Source organism: Oryctolagus cuniculus, chromosome 5 (assembly GCF_051225735.1).
Source record: "Oryctolagus cuniculus isolate XC-2025 breed Fujian yellow rabbit chromosome 5, ASM5122573v1, whole genome shotgun sequence".
Classification (NCBI taxonomy): Eukaryota; Metazoa; Chordata; class Mammalia; order Lagomorpha; family Leporidae; genus Oryctolagus; species Oryctolagus cuniculus.
This window is the reverse complement of record NC_142871.1, coordinates 19030070-19044799: the sequence shown is the minus strand read 5'-3', so window position 1 is coordinate 19044799 and position 14730 is coordinate 19030070. Positions and strand designations below refer to the sequence as shown.

Sequence of the window (14730 nt, the reverse complement as noted above, 5' to 3'; positions counted from 1 at the left end):
ATGCCATCTAAAACATCTGTTTGGGGGAATTATCCTGGTACCATGAAGAGCACGGCACCCATGCTGAGCAGGCCATGCCAGTCTTCCCATCTGTGGCCACTGATGGAAGCTGGCAGTGGTCAGGCTGAGAACTGTGTCCTGATGACTGGGCGGCCCCGCTCCAGAGCATAACAGTTGTTTTCACATGGAGAGTGCGGCTGAGGCTTAGAAAAGCAGATGCGACTTTTGAGGGTCAAACTGGATTCATCTGTGGTAGGCATGCTTCGTTTTCCTAGTTCCTAGCATGATGGCTTTTGTTGTAAGAATGTAAGACATTGCCAATAAATATGAAATCCAGTTTAATTAAAAGAAGATATTAAATCCAGAATGTGTGTGTGTGTGTGTGTGTGTTAGATGGCAGCTGGCACAGTTAAACGCCTGCGCCTACAGTTAGTGGTACATTCAGTTGTATGAATGTCACCTTATGTACATCTAGGAGCCCAGCAGATTCCCACGGGGCTAATCTTTCTCATGACCCACAGGTTTTCCAAGGCAGCCATACCTGAGAAGTCCAGAACATAATTCATGCTTCCCGGCTGGGGAGTCAGTCCTTCCGGTTCCATTGGCTTCTTCTCTCTAAAGATCTTTTTGAACAAATCCAAATGAACTAGGGACATTATGGACCTCATCCATAATAAATGGTTTGTAGCTTGTGATGTCTGCTCTCCTGACAGCAGAGCCCAGTGACAGTGGCAGAAACAGCAGCTCAGAGCGTCCATTTCTTCACTCAGTCAGCACTTGTTGAGCACCTACTGTGTGCTCTGCACTGTGCCCAGGGACATTGTCCATAAGCAGGGTGCTTCCTGTCTGTCTCCTGTGACCTCTCTCTGACCCCTGACAGAATGCTAGGGTTGCTCATCAGAAGGTCACAGGGTCACAGGGCCCTTCGGGAGCTCACCGGGTTTGATTTCTACTGAGAGCCTGGGTCTCTCTCCCCTGACCATTCAGGGCCACTGCTTTCAAAGAGTTCAAAGAGAAGGGGGAGGGCTCCTTAAGAAAATGTCAGCCAAGCCAATCATTTTGTCTTGGGGAGGCCTGGCTCTTGAGCCAGCATTCAGTGCAGTTGTCTAAATCCTTTTGTGGAAGGAATGACAATGGAACATGTAGCCACTTGTTTGACTTTTAACTGAACCACTTGCCATGACTTGAGGATAATTACACTGATTTTTGTTTTACTCGAGAGCCCTGACTTTATTACTTTTGTCTGGGGCTTTCTTTCCATGGTTAAAAGCACAGATTCTGGATCCAGAGCTCACGGGTTCATACCCTGGCACAAGTTCTCACTCCTCTCCTGCCTCAGTTTCCCCTGGCACACCTGGGGGTAATGACGCTTTGTGGTGGAGTTTCAGTAAGCTGGCCACACAGAAGTGTTTGGAACAAGGTAGATAACAAGTGCTCTTGTTAATCCACACCCTCCTGGGATTGTCTGAATGACAAGGTAATAAGTACCAGCTCGTCCCCTGGGCAGCCAGGATTGGCCAGCCAATTCACTGAGGGCCAACTGCACACCACTGGGTTCTGCACCAGCCAGTGGGAGAGACAAAGCCCAATATAGCGTGGTCCCCATGCTCACAGTATCCACTGTCCAGTGAGACAACCAGGTAGCATCTGTCCTTCAGCACTCCTTATGGGACAGTCCTCCCAGACCCTCAACAGGTGCCTGGAGCAGGTGTTCATCCCCACCTGCTGGGTAATAGCAGAAGGCCACTCCACAAGCACGCTTGTAACGAGCTCCCTGTCTGTGTGCGGTTGTTAGGTTTGGAGGAGACCAGCCCGTCTACATCAACATCATCCGAGACCCCGTCAGCCGGTTTTTATCCAACTATTTTTTCCGTCGCTTTGGAGACTGGAGAGGAGAACAGAATCACATGATCCGAACCCCCAGCATGAGGCAGGAGGAGCGCTACCTGGTGAGTCGTGAGCCACTGCAGCCTGCAGTCTCACCCCCGCCTCGCGGCCGGGTCCGTGCCACCTTCACGGAAGCTTGTGCGGGAACAGCTGCTTCCAGAAGACCCCACATCCTAGCGGTTTCTCAAGCGATTTCCTGAGTGTACCTTGCCCAGGGTTCTCAGTGTCAGATTTAAGTCCCGGATCTCAGGGTCCTGGGCAGCGCTGTGGTGACGAGGAGCACAGGTGCTTGGGAACTTCTCTGAGAGGGTGGCGGGGCGCCTGTCTCATCGCTCACGCCACTCAGTTCCCATGGCAACACATGAAAGCGGGGCATTTCAGCTGAGGACCCTGAGATGCCATGGGGATGTGGGATGTGCTGGAATCCCACCTCCAACAAGGGCGGGAGATGACCCAGGATTCTCAGCACCACAGCACCTCAGGACCATGCCACATGGCAATACCTGCTCACTTTGGTAAAGATTTATCTATTATATATTTGAGAGGTAGAGTTACAGACAGAGAGAGAGACAGAGAGAGAGAGGTTTTCCAAATGCTGGTTTGCTCCCTAAATGGCCGCAACAACCAGAGCTGGGCGGATCCGAAGTCAGGAGCCAGGAGTTTCTTCCAGGTCTCCCACGTGAGTGCAGGGGTCCAAGCACTTGGATCATCTTCCACGGCTTTCCCAGGCCTTTAGCAGAGAGCTGGATCAAAAGAGGAGTACCCGGGATTTGAACTGGCATCCACAGGGAATACTGGTGCCGCAGGCAGAAGCTTAGCCTACTATGTCACAGTGCCAGCCCCGATTGCTAACTTTTCTAGACCTTGTTGTATGACCCCCAGCTCCATAAGGGCTTTTCATCTTGACCCCAGTAATTATGACAGAAGCACCAAAGTTGTCAGCAGAAATGGAGGGCAGAGTTGTGCTTCTTTAACCTCAGAATAAAAGGTATGGTTGCCACCCCTGTATGACTTACAGTAACAAAAGCCTGCAAAGAGTTGAGAGCCCTATGTTCAAAAGGAGGAAATCAAAGTTTCTGGGTCTGCCAGGGCCCGCTGTGTCCTCCCAGGCCCATGCTGTGCCTTTGGGCACAGGCAGGAAGAGGAGAAAGTTCTGAAAGGTCCCTGCCAATGGCCCCCAGTGGCTGGGAAGTAGCACAGCCCCCATGCCCGCTGCTGCTGGGTGCCCAGCCTCAGCCCCAGCACAGCCCACACTACTGTCGTCTCGGGCAGTCTTCTAACACTGTCATGAAAGTAGGTGTGGGGCAGCCAGTGCCGTGGCTCACTTGGCTAATCCTCCACCTGCAGCACCAGTACCCCCGGTTCTAGTCCCGGTTGGGGTGCCAGGTTCTAGTCCCAGTTGCCCCTCTTCCAGTCTAGCTCTCTGCTGTGGCCTGGGAGGGCAGTGGGGGATGGCCCAGGTCCTTGGACCCTGCACCCGCATGGGAGACCAGGAGAAGCACCTGGCTCCTGGCTTCGGATTGGCGCAACGTGCCGGCTGTAGTGGCCATTTTGGGGGTGAACCAATGGAAGGAAGACCCTTCTCTTTGTCTCTCTATCTAACTCTGCCTGTCCAAAAAAAAAAAAAAAAAAAAGTGAGTATGGGACATTTTTGGATGATCTGTGTCCCTTTCATGTCTTCAAATTCATGATTTGAGTTGAGAAAGCTGATACAGAAAGTGTCTCATCTAGTGTATACAACTAGTTAGTAGGTACACAGCTAGTTAGTAGGTATGCAGCTATGCAGCTAGTTAATAGGTACACAGTAGGTATGCAACTAGTAAGTAGGTAAACAACTAGTTAGTAAGTATGCAGCTAGTTAGTAGGTATGCAACTAGTTAGGTACACCCCTACTTAGTAGGTACATAATTAGCTAGTAGGTATACAGCTAGTTAATAGGTACACAACTAGTTAGTAGGTATGCAGCTAGTTAGTAGGTACAGTTAGGTATGGAGCTAGTTAGTAGATACACAACTAGTTAGTAGGTACATAATTAGCTAGTAGGTATGCAGCTAGTTAGTAGGTATGCGGCTGGTTAGTAGATAGGCCCAGTCCAGACCCAAGGCTTTCTACTCACTGTTCCTTTCTGTGAAGTATTTCAATGATGTGTTTTCAAAGTGACTTTGACCTTTTTTTTAAAGTTTTGATGTCAAAAACTCTAGCTTTTGTCTTTGATATGAATACGGCTGTATGTTTTTTACTGTGTGACAAGTATATTTTGAGGATAGAAGCACTTATAAGAGGAATAATGCCTTCTCAGATTATCTTTATTTGTATTGCATCCCAGTTAAGACATATTTTATATTTTAGAGTACATTCCATTTAATCTAAATAATAGTTTCAAATTCTGACCCGATCTTGCTGCTAAGGAAATCAGAATCAAATGGTATCAGGGAAAGCGAAAAAAAAAACTAAAAATACAAAAACCTGTTGTATAAATACAGCTCCTCAGAGAGGATGGGAAATCCCTGGGTTTTCTGCTCATCCGGATTGTGTTGGCCTGGCCGTCCTGTAGATAATTCCTGCAGCAGACTCTTCACACATGCACACAGGGTAACCTGCACTTATTAGACAGACGAATTGTGACCGCAAGAGAGAAAAAAACCATTATGCTTCAGATTGTTCAAAGTGCATCAAATGCTTAAAGCTGGTAATGAGGTCAGTTGAGGGTTCTATTTTCTACCTTTTCCAAATGTAAGCGCCGTGTTCCAGAAGGGTCCATGCCCCACGAGCTCTTGGGTCATCTCTTGGTAAGGCTCCTGGGCCTGGGATGGAGGAGGGAAGGCCCTGGAGGGGGCGTGACTCCTGCACAAGCCTGCCCTGGCCTGATACAGTTAAGAGGCTGCTTTCCCGTTCAAAGGACGGTTTGTTTATCTGGAAGAAGATGTTCTGTGGATTTTTTTTTTTAACGCTGAAACTTTTCATTCTATCTCCTTGGTCCCATTAGACCCTTGAAATAAAATTGTCCCCTGTCAGAGCCTGTCCCCAATTTGGCAAGCCTGGCTGGCCGGTTGTGTGGCTCCAAAGAGGCTGTTGTCTGTGTCTCCGTGGGGCCTCGGCAGCTGTGAGGAGACATTGTGCCCGCAGCAAGGCCCTGCAGGGGGCAGGCCTGAGGGTGCAACGTGCCAGGCCCCCCACCCCCGCATCGCCCAGGCGCACGAGGGCATGGCTGCAGGCCTGATCCCAGCTGCCCAAAACCCCTGCTTTATCCCCATGCAGTTCTGCTCTTGGCTCCACGCCCGGCACAGCTGCTTAGCACACAGCTGAGTGAGCCCAGCCAGCCTCCGAGCTCGCTCTGCAGGTGAAGGGATTCAGTGCTGGGATGTTGGGAGCCTCTCCAGAGATCGGGAAGGGAAGAAGGAACCAAGGGACACTGCAGGTGACGAGGCACACGGGTTTTACAGGTGTGGGGAAAGATTCGGCTTCAAGGTGCCAGGCTTCCTGGACCCCCAGCGGTGCCATCTGCCCCCTCAGATCTTCCGATTTACTTCCCACATGACGAAGGGAAAAGAGGGCTTATCCAAGTTCCATGCTAGTTTTTTTTTTTTGGGGGGGGGGGGGAGTAAGATTTATTTAATTTATTTGAAAGGTGGAGTGCCAGATAGAGTAAGGGAGAGATTTTCCATCCACTGGTTCACTCCCCAAATGGCCACGACAGCCAAAGGCCGTGCCAGACTGAAGCCATGAGCCTAGAACAACATCTCTGTCTCCCATGTGGGTGGCAGGGGCCCAAGCACTGGGCCGTCTTCTGCTACTTTCCCAGGCACACTGGCAGGGAGCGGGATTGAAAGTGGAGCAGCAGGGACTCAAATCGGTGTCCATATGGGATGCTGGCATCACAGTTGCAGCAGCTTTCCCTGCTGTGCCACGACACTGACCCCACTTCCATGCTGTTCGAGCAGAATCATTTTGTCCCATCATCCGGGTCTCTACAGAGCTACCACAATGTATTGTCTAACAGGCATGCATCTTAAAGCTGGTCCCTGTGTTTTCTAGGAACAAGCTGTCTCCACCTCTCTGTTCCCATCCTTACCACTCTTCTATTTGCATTTCCCAGAAGATGGTTTTTAAATAAATTACTGCCAGTATAGATACACATTCCACCATCAGCGGCCATCCCGGACCTTGAGCTTGAAATGCCTCTTGGCCCAGAGCCAGGAGGGGCAGAGGTGGCTGCTTCCTGAGTCGGCTGAGCCCAGGCGCACTCGGAGCCGCCCCCTCACTCGAGGCTCTGCCCCCACTGGAGTGCAGGCGCCTCCGTGAATTCCAGAGCAGGGAAGTACCCGGCACACGCACGCGCTGACCGAGAGCATGAATGACTTCTGATGAAAAGCAACAAGGGCAAGCGTCCTACGCCTGCCGAAGCCATTTCCTTTCCCAGTCTCCGCGTGTCCGTGAAAGCGGATCTCGCACACTGTGTGTACTTTTTGCTGTGTGGTTCCACATGTGACCCGAGCTGTTTGCCTAAAACCTGGGCTTTGACACGTTCACGCATCCGTAGCACTTTGCATGTCCGCGCTCCAGAAGACGTCCAAGTGGGCTCCTTCCCCAACCTCACTGCAGCCTCCCTCGGAGGAGCAGGAGGAGAGGGGAGAACACGTTCCCAGGGAGAAAACTGCCTCTTCCATCCCATTTCTTCGCCTTGGCTGTGGCGCTGGAAAGTAATGCATGTTTCAAAGAAAAGACGCGTAATTTACAGCTTCTCAGTTCATGAAGAATTCAGTGAATCATTTGACCCGGTTGAATGCTGGAGGAGGCTGAATATTGGCCGCGGCGAGCAGGGAGTTTCAGAAAGCTGTGCATTTGAGTCTGCGGGAGAGTTTCGGATGCTCAAGTCCTTTTGCTCGGCAAGTATACACGTGAAATCCTGGCGTGTGGAAATTTCCACTCCGTCCCGACCGGCTGGAACTCTCCTGAAAACTCAGACTCAGCCTCCATCCCTAATGCAGCCTGATTCTTACAGAAATAACGTGAATATGGGATTTGGATTGTTTTTAAGCGGTTCAGCAAGTCTTTATGTTTTCCGACTCTTCGAAGGTTAGAGAGCGATGCTCTTTTTCTCTTTCTAGTTCTAGTTTGGCTTCCAAGTGCAGGCCCTAGTGGGGACACAGGACACAGTGTACTTACGCTCCCTTCTCTGTTGCCCGACCTGGGAGCCTCAGCTGGTGATGTAGCCTTGGGGAGCTGTCCCCGACTCGTGCATACGATAGGGCCACGTTCCTGAACTTGCCTGCTTCACGCCGTTGTTGTTAGGGTTTGCGTGTGGCTTGAGTGTATCCCCAAAGGTCACTGGAACCTGTCAGAGGTGGAGCCTAGTGGGAAGTGGCTAGGTCATGGTGGGGCGGGGCACTGCCCTGGGAAGGGATTAATGTAATTCTCACGGAAGCCTGGTTAGTTCCAGTGAAAGCTGTTAAAAAGAGCAGGCCTGGCCCTGAATGCCTGTGGCTTCCCACCTTGCCAGGAACTCTGTCTTTCATACGCACTCCTACGCCCTGATGATGATGCCCTGGCCGAGTTGTAATGCAGCCAAGAAGCGTCCTGCCAAAGCCGAGCAGGCGCTGCTACCGTGCCTTTGAACCTCTGGAACCGTGAGCTCAGCGAGCCGCCTTTTCCCAGGAAGTTCCCCCGCCTCAGATCTTTTGCTGCAGCCATGGGAGATGGCCCGGGACAACATCATCCTACAGAGAAGCGCTTCGTCTGCTGCACATCTCCAGGTTGCATCGCGGGCTCAGTGAGCAGCTTCCTGTGACCTGAAGGGACTGTTTTCCTACAAACTCGGGCAGTCAGCAGGGGCTGCTGTTTTCCTGGGGCTCCGGGACACGCTGGGCCAGGCCCGGAAAGTCAGGGCTGCCTCTGCTGAGGTCTCAGATGGCCTCATGCAACCCTTCCCCCTCCCCTGGAGCACGTTTCTAAGGAAACTGCTTCTCTTTGTGTTCCCCACAGCTGGAGATGTGTTTGGATCCCAGCCTGCTGGCAGACATTGGCCCCGTGTTTATTTACTTGGGAACCTAAGCTCACGTCTGCCCTGGGGTTTCAGAGTCCTATAAGCAGCACCTCCCCTCCCTGGAGGTTGGGGGGTGGGAGGGTGAGGAACCCTGCGCTGCAGATGGGGGGTGGAGGAGCCCCGACTTCAGGGACAGTCTCGGAGATGTGTTTGCATTGGGCCAGGTCACAGGCAAGTTAGCAAGGCCTATGCTTATCCCTGCAGGGTTTGAGCGAGTGAAGAGGGAAGGAGGAGAGGAGAAATCCACAAAGGGATTTTAGAGAAAAGGAGAGGCCACAGGAGCAGCCAGCTTGCAGCCCTCGCATGAGCAAAGATTGGAAGGCCACCAGCGTGCAGCAGCCATGGCGGCAGGCCCGCGTGCTGCATGCAGGCGTCGGCCCAGCCCAGCGTCTGCTGGTGGAGGTCTCAGCACCCCGCTTCCACCCCTGCTCCCAGCATGGGCTCTGGGGGCCTGAGATGGCTGATTGAGACCAAACAAGGTCAAAGGGGAGGCGTATTGGCTCCCTGAGCCCCAAGGTTCTATGCTTCCCTCAGAGTGCCTCCCATCACAGCGCCGGGAGAGGCTGAAATGTGAGTGAGCAGAACGAGGTGTATGGCTACAAGGACAGACAGACCACGACCCTCTAGCAAGGTGAGGAGCCACAAGGCCACGTAGCAAGAGTAAGCCACGGCACAGCCAAACCTGCAGGTCGGCATCTCACCTCGGTCTCCGCAGGCCAGCATCAGGGTTGGCAGGGCTGTGTCCTTCGCTCAGGCTCAGAAGGAAGGGAGATGCATTCCGCATTCACTTAGGGGTGCAGGCCTGAGCTCCTGTGTCCTCGCTGGCCATTCCCATTTTTCTGGAGGCTACCTGCATACCTTGGACGGTGGCCCCCTTTCTTGATCTTTAAAACCTCCAGTGGTGGGTCAGCCCTCGTATGCTTCAGATCTCTCCTTTTTTTCTCATTTCCCTAACCCATTTTATTTATTTATTTTCAAGGCAGAGTGACAGAGAAAGAGGGAGAGACGAGAGAGAGAAAGGGGTCTTTCATCCACTGGTTTACCAAAGCCAGGAACCCGGAACAGCAGCTGGGTCTCGCACACGGTTGACAGGGGCCCCGGTACTTGGGCCATTATCTGCTGCTTTCCCAGGCACATTAGCTGAGAGCTGGTTTGGAAGGGGAGCAGCCAGGATTGAACCAGCACTCCGATATGGGATGTCGGTATAACACACAGCAGCTTCCCCCACAGCGCTGACCCCTGGTTCTCCACATTTACACTGCTGTGTCGTTAGGTTGGCCCACCCTGGTAATCCAGGATCATCTCTCCCCGTCTCAAAGTCTGTAACCCTAATTCCATTTGCAGTGGTCCATTTGCCCTGTAAGAGAGCATATTCAGAGGTGCTAAGAATTGGGGTGTGGCTGTTTTCAGGGTCCATTACCTTGCCTGAGATCCAAGGCCCATATTGGGGCAGAGGACTGGGGAGGGGGATGTGGTGGGACAGGCATCCTTGAACTTGACCTGTCTGCTCTACACTGTGCTGTGCAGCCATCCATGTTTGGCTTTCCTGTCCCTGGTCTGCAAAGCAAGTGACCAGGCACAGAGTTTGTCTTTCTCCTGTTAGTGACTCATCCATCCGTCCATCCGTTCACTCACTCATTTGCAGTCCTTCGTTCCATAAACACTGACTTGGTGCCCTTTATGGGATAGGCACTACAGTAGGAAAGGGAGACAAAATGTTGAGCAAAGACAGACACTGGGTCTGCCCTCGTGGAGCTCACAGTCCTACAGGGAAGACAGGTGTTAATCCCAGGCCCACACAGGTGAATGTGAGATAGCAACTGTGTCACACCCTACAGTGCAGATAGACATGGCGCTGTCCATGCCAAGAATGAGGCCATTGGCAAGTCTGAAAGTCAGAGAAGTGGCAGTTGAACTGAGGTCCACAGGGAAAGAGGAGATGATGGGAGCAGCGTGTGCAAAGGTCCTCTAGCAAGAGGGGACACCAGGAACAAAGTGGGAGAACTGGGCTGCCTGGAGCTGGGTAAGCTGAGGGGGGAAGCAGAGAGCTGAGTCCCCCAGAGAGTCTCCAAGACCCTGGTAAAGAGCCCCTGGGGGTGGGGAGCACTAAGGATTTAAAGGGAGACATGTTTACATGGAATCCTGAAACTTCTACATTTTGGAAGAAAAACGTATCACTTTGGCTACAACATACGGAATGGAGAAGGGCTCCAAGTAGATGTGGGTAGACCAGTTGATCAGAGGCTACTGCAGTGATCCAAGAGTGCCACAAACCCAGGAGCAGGTGTTTGTGGACCATGTACCATGTGCGGGGTGGCGATGGGGGAGCAGTCACAGAAGTATAACACACAGCGCTGACCATCCAGTTGCTGCTGTCCAGCGAGCGACAGAAGAACCAAACTTGAAAAGCTTAACACCAGCTACCAGCGATCATAGCTCAGCATAGCGACACAGGCGTTGTCATTGGCAGGAGCAGGATCGATCAGCCAAGGAAGCGTGAAAGCCCTTAGCAGCCTGAGAAATGAGGCGGAGAAAGAAAGCAGCAGGAGTTGCGTTGCTAGGGTGGGCGCTGGGTCTTCAGGGTGCAAACGGATATGGTGGGGTAAGGCTGAGGGGCCGTCAGCAGGGGCTGTTTCACGTGATGAGAAGGCTGGGCGCAAAGCTTGCTCCATGGTGAAGCACCCGTCTGGCACGAGGGAGCGATAAGGGAGGAGAGGAGCTTGGAGGCTGGAAAGTCTTTCTCCACATGGCCCCTGGGGATCCAGCGTGCATTGGATAGCAGCCGAGGCCGCTCTGCTGAGCGGCACTCTTCGCAAGGTCCCGTCAGGACCCTACATCAGCTGCAAGGACTGGGGCTGTCTGAGCACAGCCAGGTGCGGCCGCAGGCCACCTGTCAGCTGGGCGCCTGTGCTCCGGGAGGCCCCTGTGAGCCAGCTGGATCAGCACAGCTGTATCCTTCGCTGCGCTCCGGGCTGCTCTCTGCTGAGGCAGGTGGCTAGGGGTCAGCGAGACAGTGCTTCTCAACCCTTACAACGCCGGGGAGTCACCTGTTTAAAAAACCTCCCGTGCCTGGGTTCCCCCTCCCAGGGAGTCAAGTTTAACTGCAACCTGCGCTTTGGGATCTTTTTTTTCAGCTCCACAAGTGATGCCAACGTGTACGTAAGGCTGAGAACTGAAATGAATCCCACACCCCTTCTTGAGGGAATGAGCAGGAGCTGTTTCCATTGAAACACTCCCTGAGTATCTCATGGAAGCGTCCCTTTATCCCTTTGTCCATTCGGAAAAAGCCATATTTGCCTTCCCCTTAAAAATGTTCATTAGGCTTTTAATTGGCACAAGCAAGTAAATGCCATTAAAGACGTTTGACAATGCTGTGTAGAGTTTGTGGTATTCATGAATACTCTGTGTCCTCCATCAGGCAGTCTTCAAACATTCAAGTGGATAATACCTATTATCCAGAAAGCCTGTTATGCTTACAGTGTGGGGCTTACTTTAGGGAGCCATGCTGTAGGCAAAAACAAAAACAAAAACAAAAAAACAGAGAGAGTGAACACTTTGATGAATAAAATATTTTAGCATGCAGACTTTTTTAATTTAGGTTGACAATGTGCTTGGAATTCATTGCTGTCTCTTCAAAGAGACACGTGACACTCTTTCAATTCAGGCCAATTCATAGAGACATACTCATGCTAAGTTTTTTTAGAAAAAGTTACTGTAACTCTATTTCACTATTTGAAATGCAGGCAACAAATGTTCTTTAAGATAACCAGGGAGCTGTGGGATGATGTGCTATATATAGTGAAAAACTAATGGCTCCACTTCTTGTGTCAAGACTTTGAATTTTGTACCCTACACTCTTCAACACAAATTGGCACACCTCTAGAGTTGTCCTCAATTTGCTTTGCCACTTGTGACATTTTTTTTCTCTGCCCAACTGTTTTACGTGCACAGTAGAAATTCCCCAAAGGCTGAATGACCTCCAGAAGTGTTCTTAAAAAATATTTTGTGAAGTCTTGAAGGCAGGAAAAATAAGTGTCAAACATCTAAGAGATTTATTGGAATCTCAGCTTGAATTCTAATTGCAAGTGCTTATGAAAATGTCAATATTAACATGAAATATCTGGCAGTCTTTCTAATAAATGTAAATTGAATTAGATAGTGTGTAATTGGAAAAATATGTGCTCCGCTCACTCAAAAACCAGTCTCAGCATCCGTTTGCTATAGCAGCCTTGCCCTCTAATGGCTGGAAATTGAAGGGCAAGGCCAAACACTTTTGACTACAAGGACAGAAGCAAAGAAGAGGGAATGACTGATCATTGCCACCACAAGGGCCTCCCCCCAAAGTGTGATGCACGATGTAGATGTTGTTACCCCCATATTCCAAAGGAGGTGCTAGGTGGTGGCTTCAATTAGGGTAGGGGGCTAACGGCACGCCAGGTGCACGGGAGCTCCGGGGCAGTCTCCTATGGAAATGCCTATGATGGGTGCCTGATCTCCTGAAATGCAACTGAAAAGTCAAATGTGCCTTCCTTGCTTACATGGTCCAGCCTGGAGACTGCCATGGCCTGGATCCCCACAAAAGAGATGCGAAGCACATTGAACAGACCATTTTGAGTCCCTTTTTGGATTGACTAGTGTCATGGACTGAGTAGAAATGATACCACAAAGTATGCTTTGGTGGGGATTTTAATGGAAAGTTTGATTTTTATCCCCAGAGAGGTTTTCATTCCTCTTACTGGACAGCGGCCAGGAATGAATGGAACAGGTGGGAGCTTCACTGGCTACAAAATCATGCAGCTGATAGGAACAGACCATATTTTCTCAGACCTTAAGTCCATGCAGATAGTCCTGGCTGAATGACAGAATTTGAACCAAAGCCTGCATAATCTAATAATAAGCAAAACATTTTAAAACCAGGTGTGCACTGGCCTCCCCACAGGGCTCTGCATTTCATTTTGTAGGTAAAACTAAATGGAGCTGTACAGGCATTCAGCTGCAGGTTCCTGTGTTCATCTCCTTTTGCATTAAAGAAGAGAGTCTCCCTGGTGTGACTTTATAGTATGATGACTGCCCCTTTGTCACCCCATAGAGTTTTAGACAATTTTATAAAGTAACTAACCTCCTGGATGAATCTTATAGAGTCAGCACTTATGTAAAAGAATATTATCATGGGGCCGACGCTGTGGTGTAGCAGATAAAGCCACTGCCCGTGATACCAGTATCCCATACGGGCACCAGTTCAAATCCTGTCTGCTCCACTTCCAATCCAGCTCCCTGATAATAGCCTGGGAAAGCAGAGGAAGATGCCCAAGTGTTTGGGACCCTGCACCCACGTGAGAGACCCAGATGAAACTCCTTGCTCCTAGCTTCAGCCTGGCCCAGTTCTGGCCATTGTGGTCATCTGGGGAGTGAACCAGAGGATGGACGGTCTCTATCTGTCCCTGTATCTCTGTAACTCTGACTTTCAAATAAAAATAAATCTTTTCTATATAATAAAAAAGAATATTATCAAGTTCAACAAGAAAAGGAGGGAACTCTGATGACAAATGATGTCAGATATAGCTGATGGCATCCCATATGTGGCCACTATTAATGAAAATCTGTGAGGTTAGGAAGATGGACCTAAACCAAGACAGTAAGATTAGCTTGAACCAACTTTAATTACTGCCAATCGTCATTGCTCTAGGTAATCATTACTTAGCATGGATTATACTTCTCTTTTTACTTGCTCATATATCCTTCTTTTTAAAATGTATTTATTTTATTTATTTGAAAGGCAGAGAGACAGACATAAATCTCCCATCTACTGCTTCATTGTAGCTCCTAAACCTGGCCCAGGCCAAGCCAGAAACTGGCAACTCAACCAAAATCTCCCATGTCGGTGGCAGGGACCTGAGCACTTGGGTCATCACCTGCTGCCTCCCAGACTGCACATTAGTAGGAAGCTGGAAGGGAGAGTGGAGGCAGGACGCAAACCCAGGCTTTCCACCATGGGATGGCAGCGCCCTAAGTGATTGCTTAACCATGCACCAAGCACCTGCTCTGTGTATGTCACTTCTGAAATCCTTGGGATTATTTTGTGTTTGTGTCTTGGGTTTTCAGCTAATACGTAACTTGATGATAGAAAATGATCTTTTTAAACCTCAGCTCTCATCACCAGTCCCTGTTAAACACCCAATACCAGATGCAAGTGTGGGTGGCGTAACAGTGACACTGCTCGCTGCACTGGCTTATGCAGTCTCAATAGATGGTGAGCACACGCTGTGTGCTGGCACTGTCTCAGAGAAACCTGTGGGTTGATGGGCACATTCCTGTTTCTTGCCTCTACCACTCACATGTATTCCTCCTGTATTCCATTATCCATGAATGGCGCCCCCATCTGCTCAGCACCCAAATGAGATACTCTGGAGTCTTCCCTGCCTGCCTTCTCTCCCCCACCCTCTAACCCGGATGCAATTGGCAGCTCTTATAATCCATCTTCTATTCTAATGCCGACACAGGGTAACTTACAAAGTGCAAAGGCTTCCCAGGCTCAGGGATCAGGAGACTGGGCAGTGCAGGAGTGTGTGCTGATCTCTGCTCAGCTTCTGCCAAGGGTCCCCACGGCTTCAGTCCACAGTGCAGAGCAGGAGAGCGAGGAGAAACATGTGGAAGGAGAAAAAGCAGCCACTCTCCCGTGATAGCCAGCCTGTTCCTGCAAGAGAAGCGTGAATGCGCTCATGAGGGCTCCACCCACACAACCTGAACTCCTTCTCCTAGGCCTGCCTCTCAACAGTGCCCCACGGGCAGGCAATTTCACC

General features: G+C 50.5%; 1 protein-coding gene across 4 annotated transcripts in view; it reads left to right on the top strand.

Moving 5' to 3' along the window:
* UST (uronyl 2-sulfotransferase) overlaps window positions 1-14730 on the top strand; it is a 337883-nt gene that overhangs the window by 208312 nt on the left and 114841 nt on the right. For all 4 annotated transcript variants that reach the window (XM_089333646.1, XM_051836817.3, XM_089333647.1 and 1 more), the window contains one exon: window positions 1796-1949. In XM_089333646.1, coding sequence (XP_089189772.1) covers window positions 1796-1949 — 154 coding nt within the window. The remainder of the gene's footprint in view (window positions 1-1795; window positions 1950-14730) is intronic.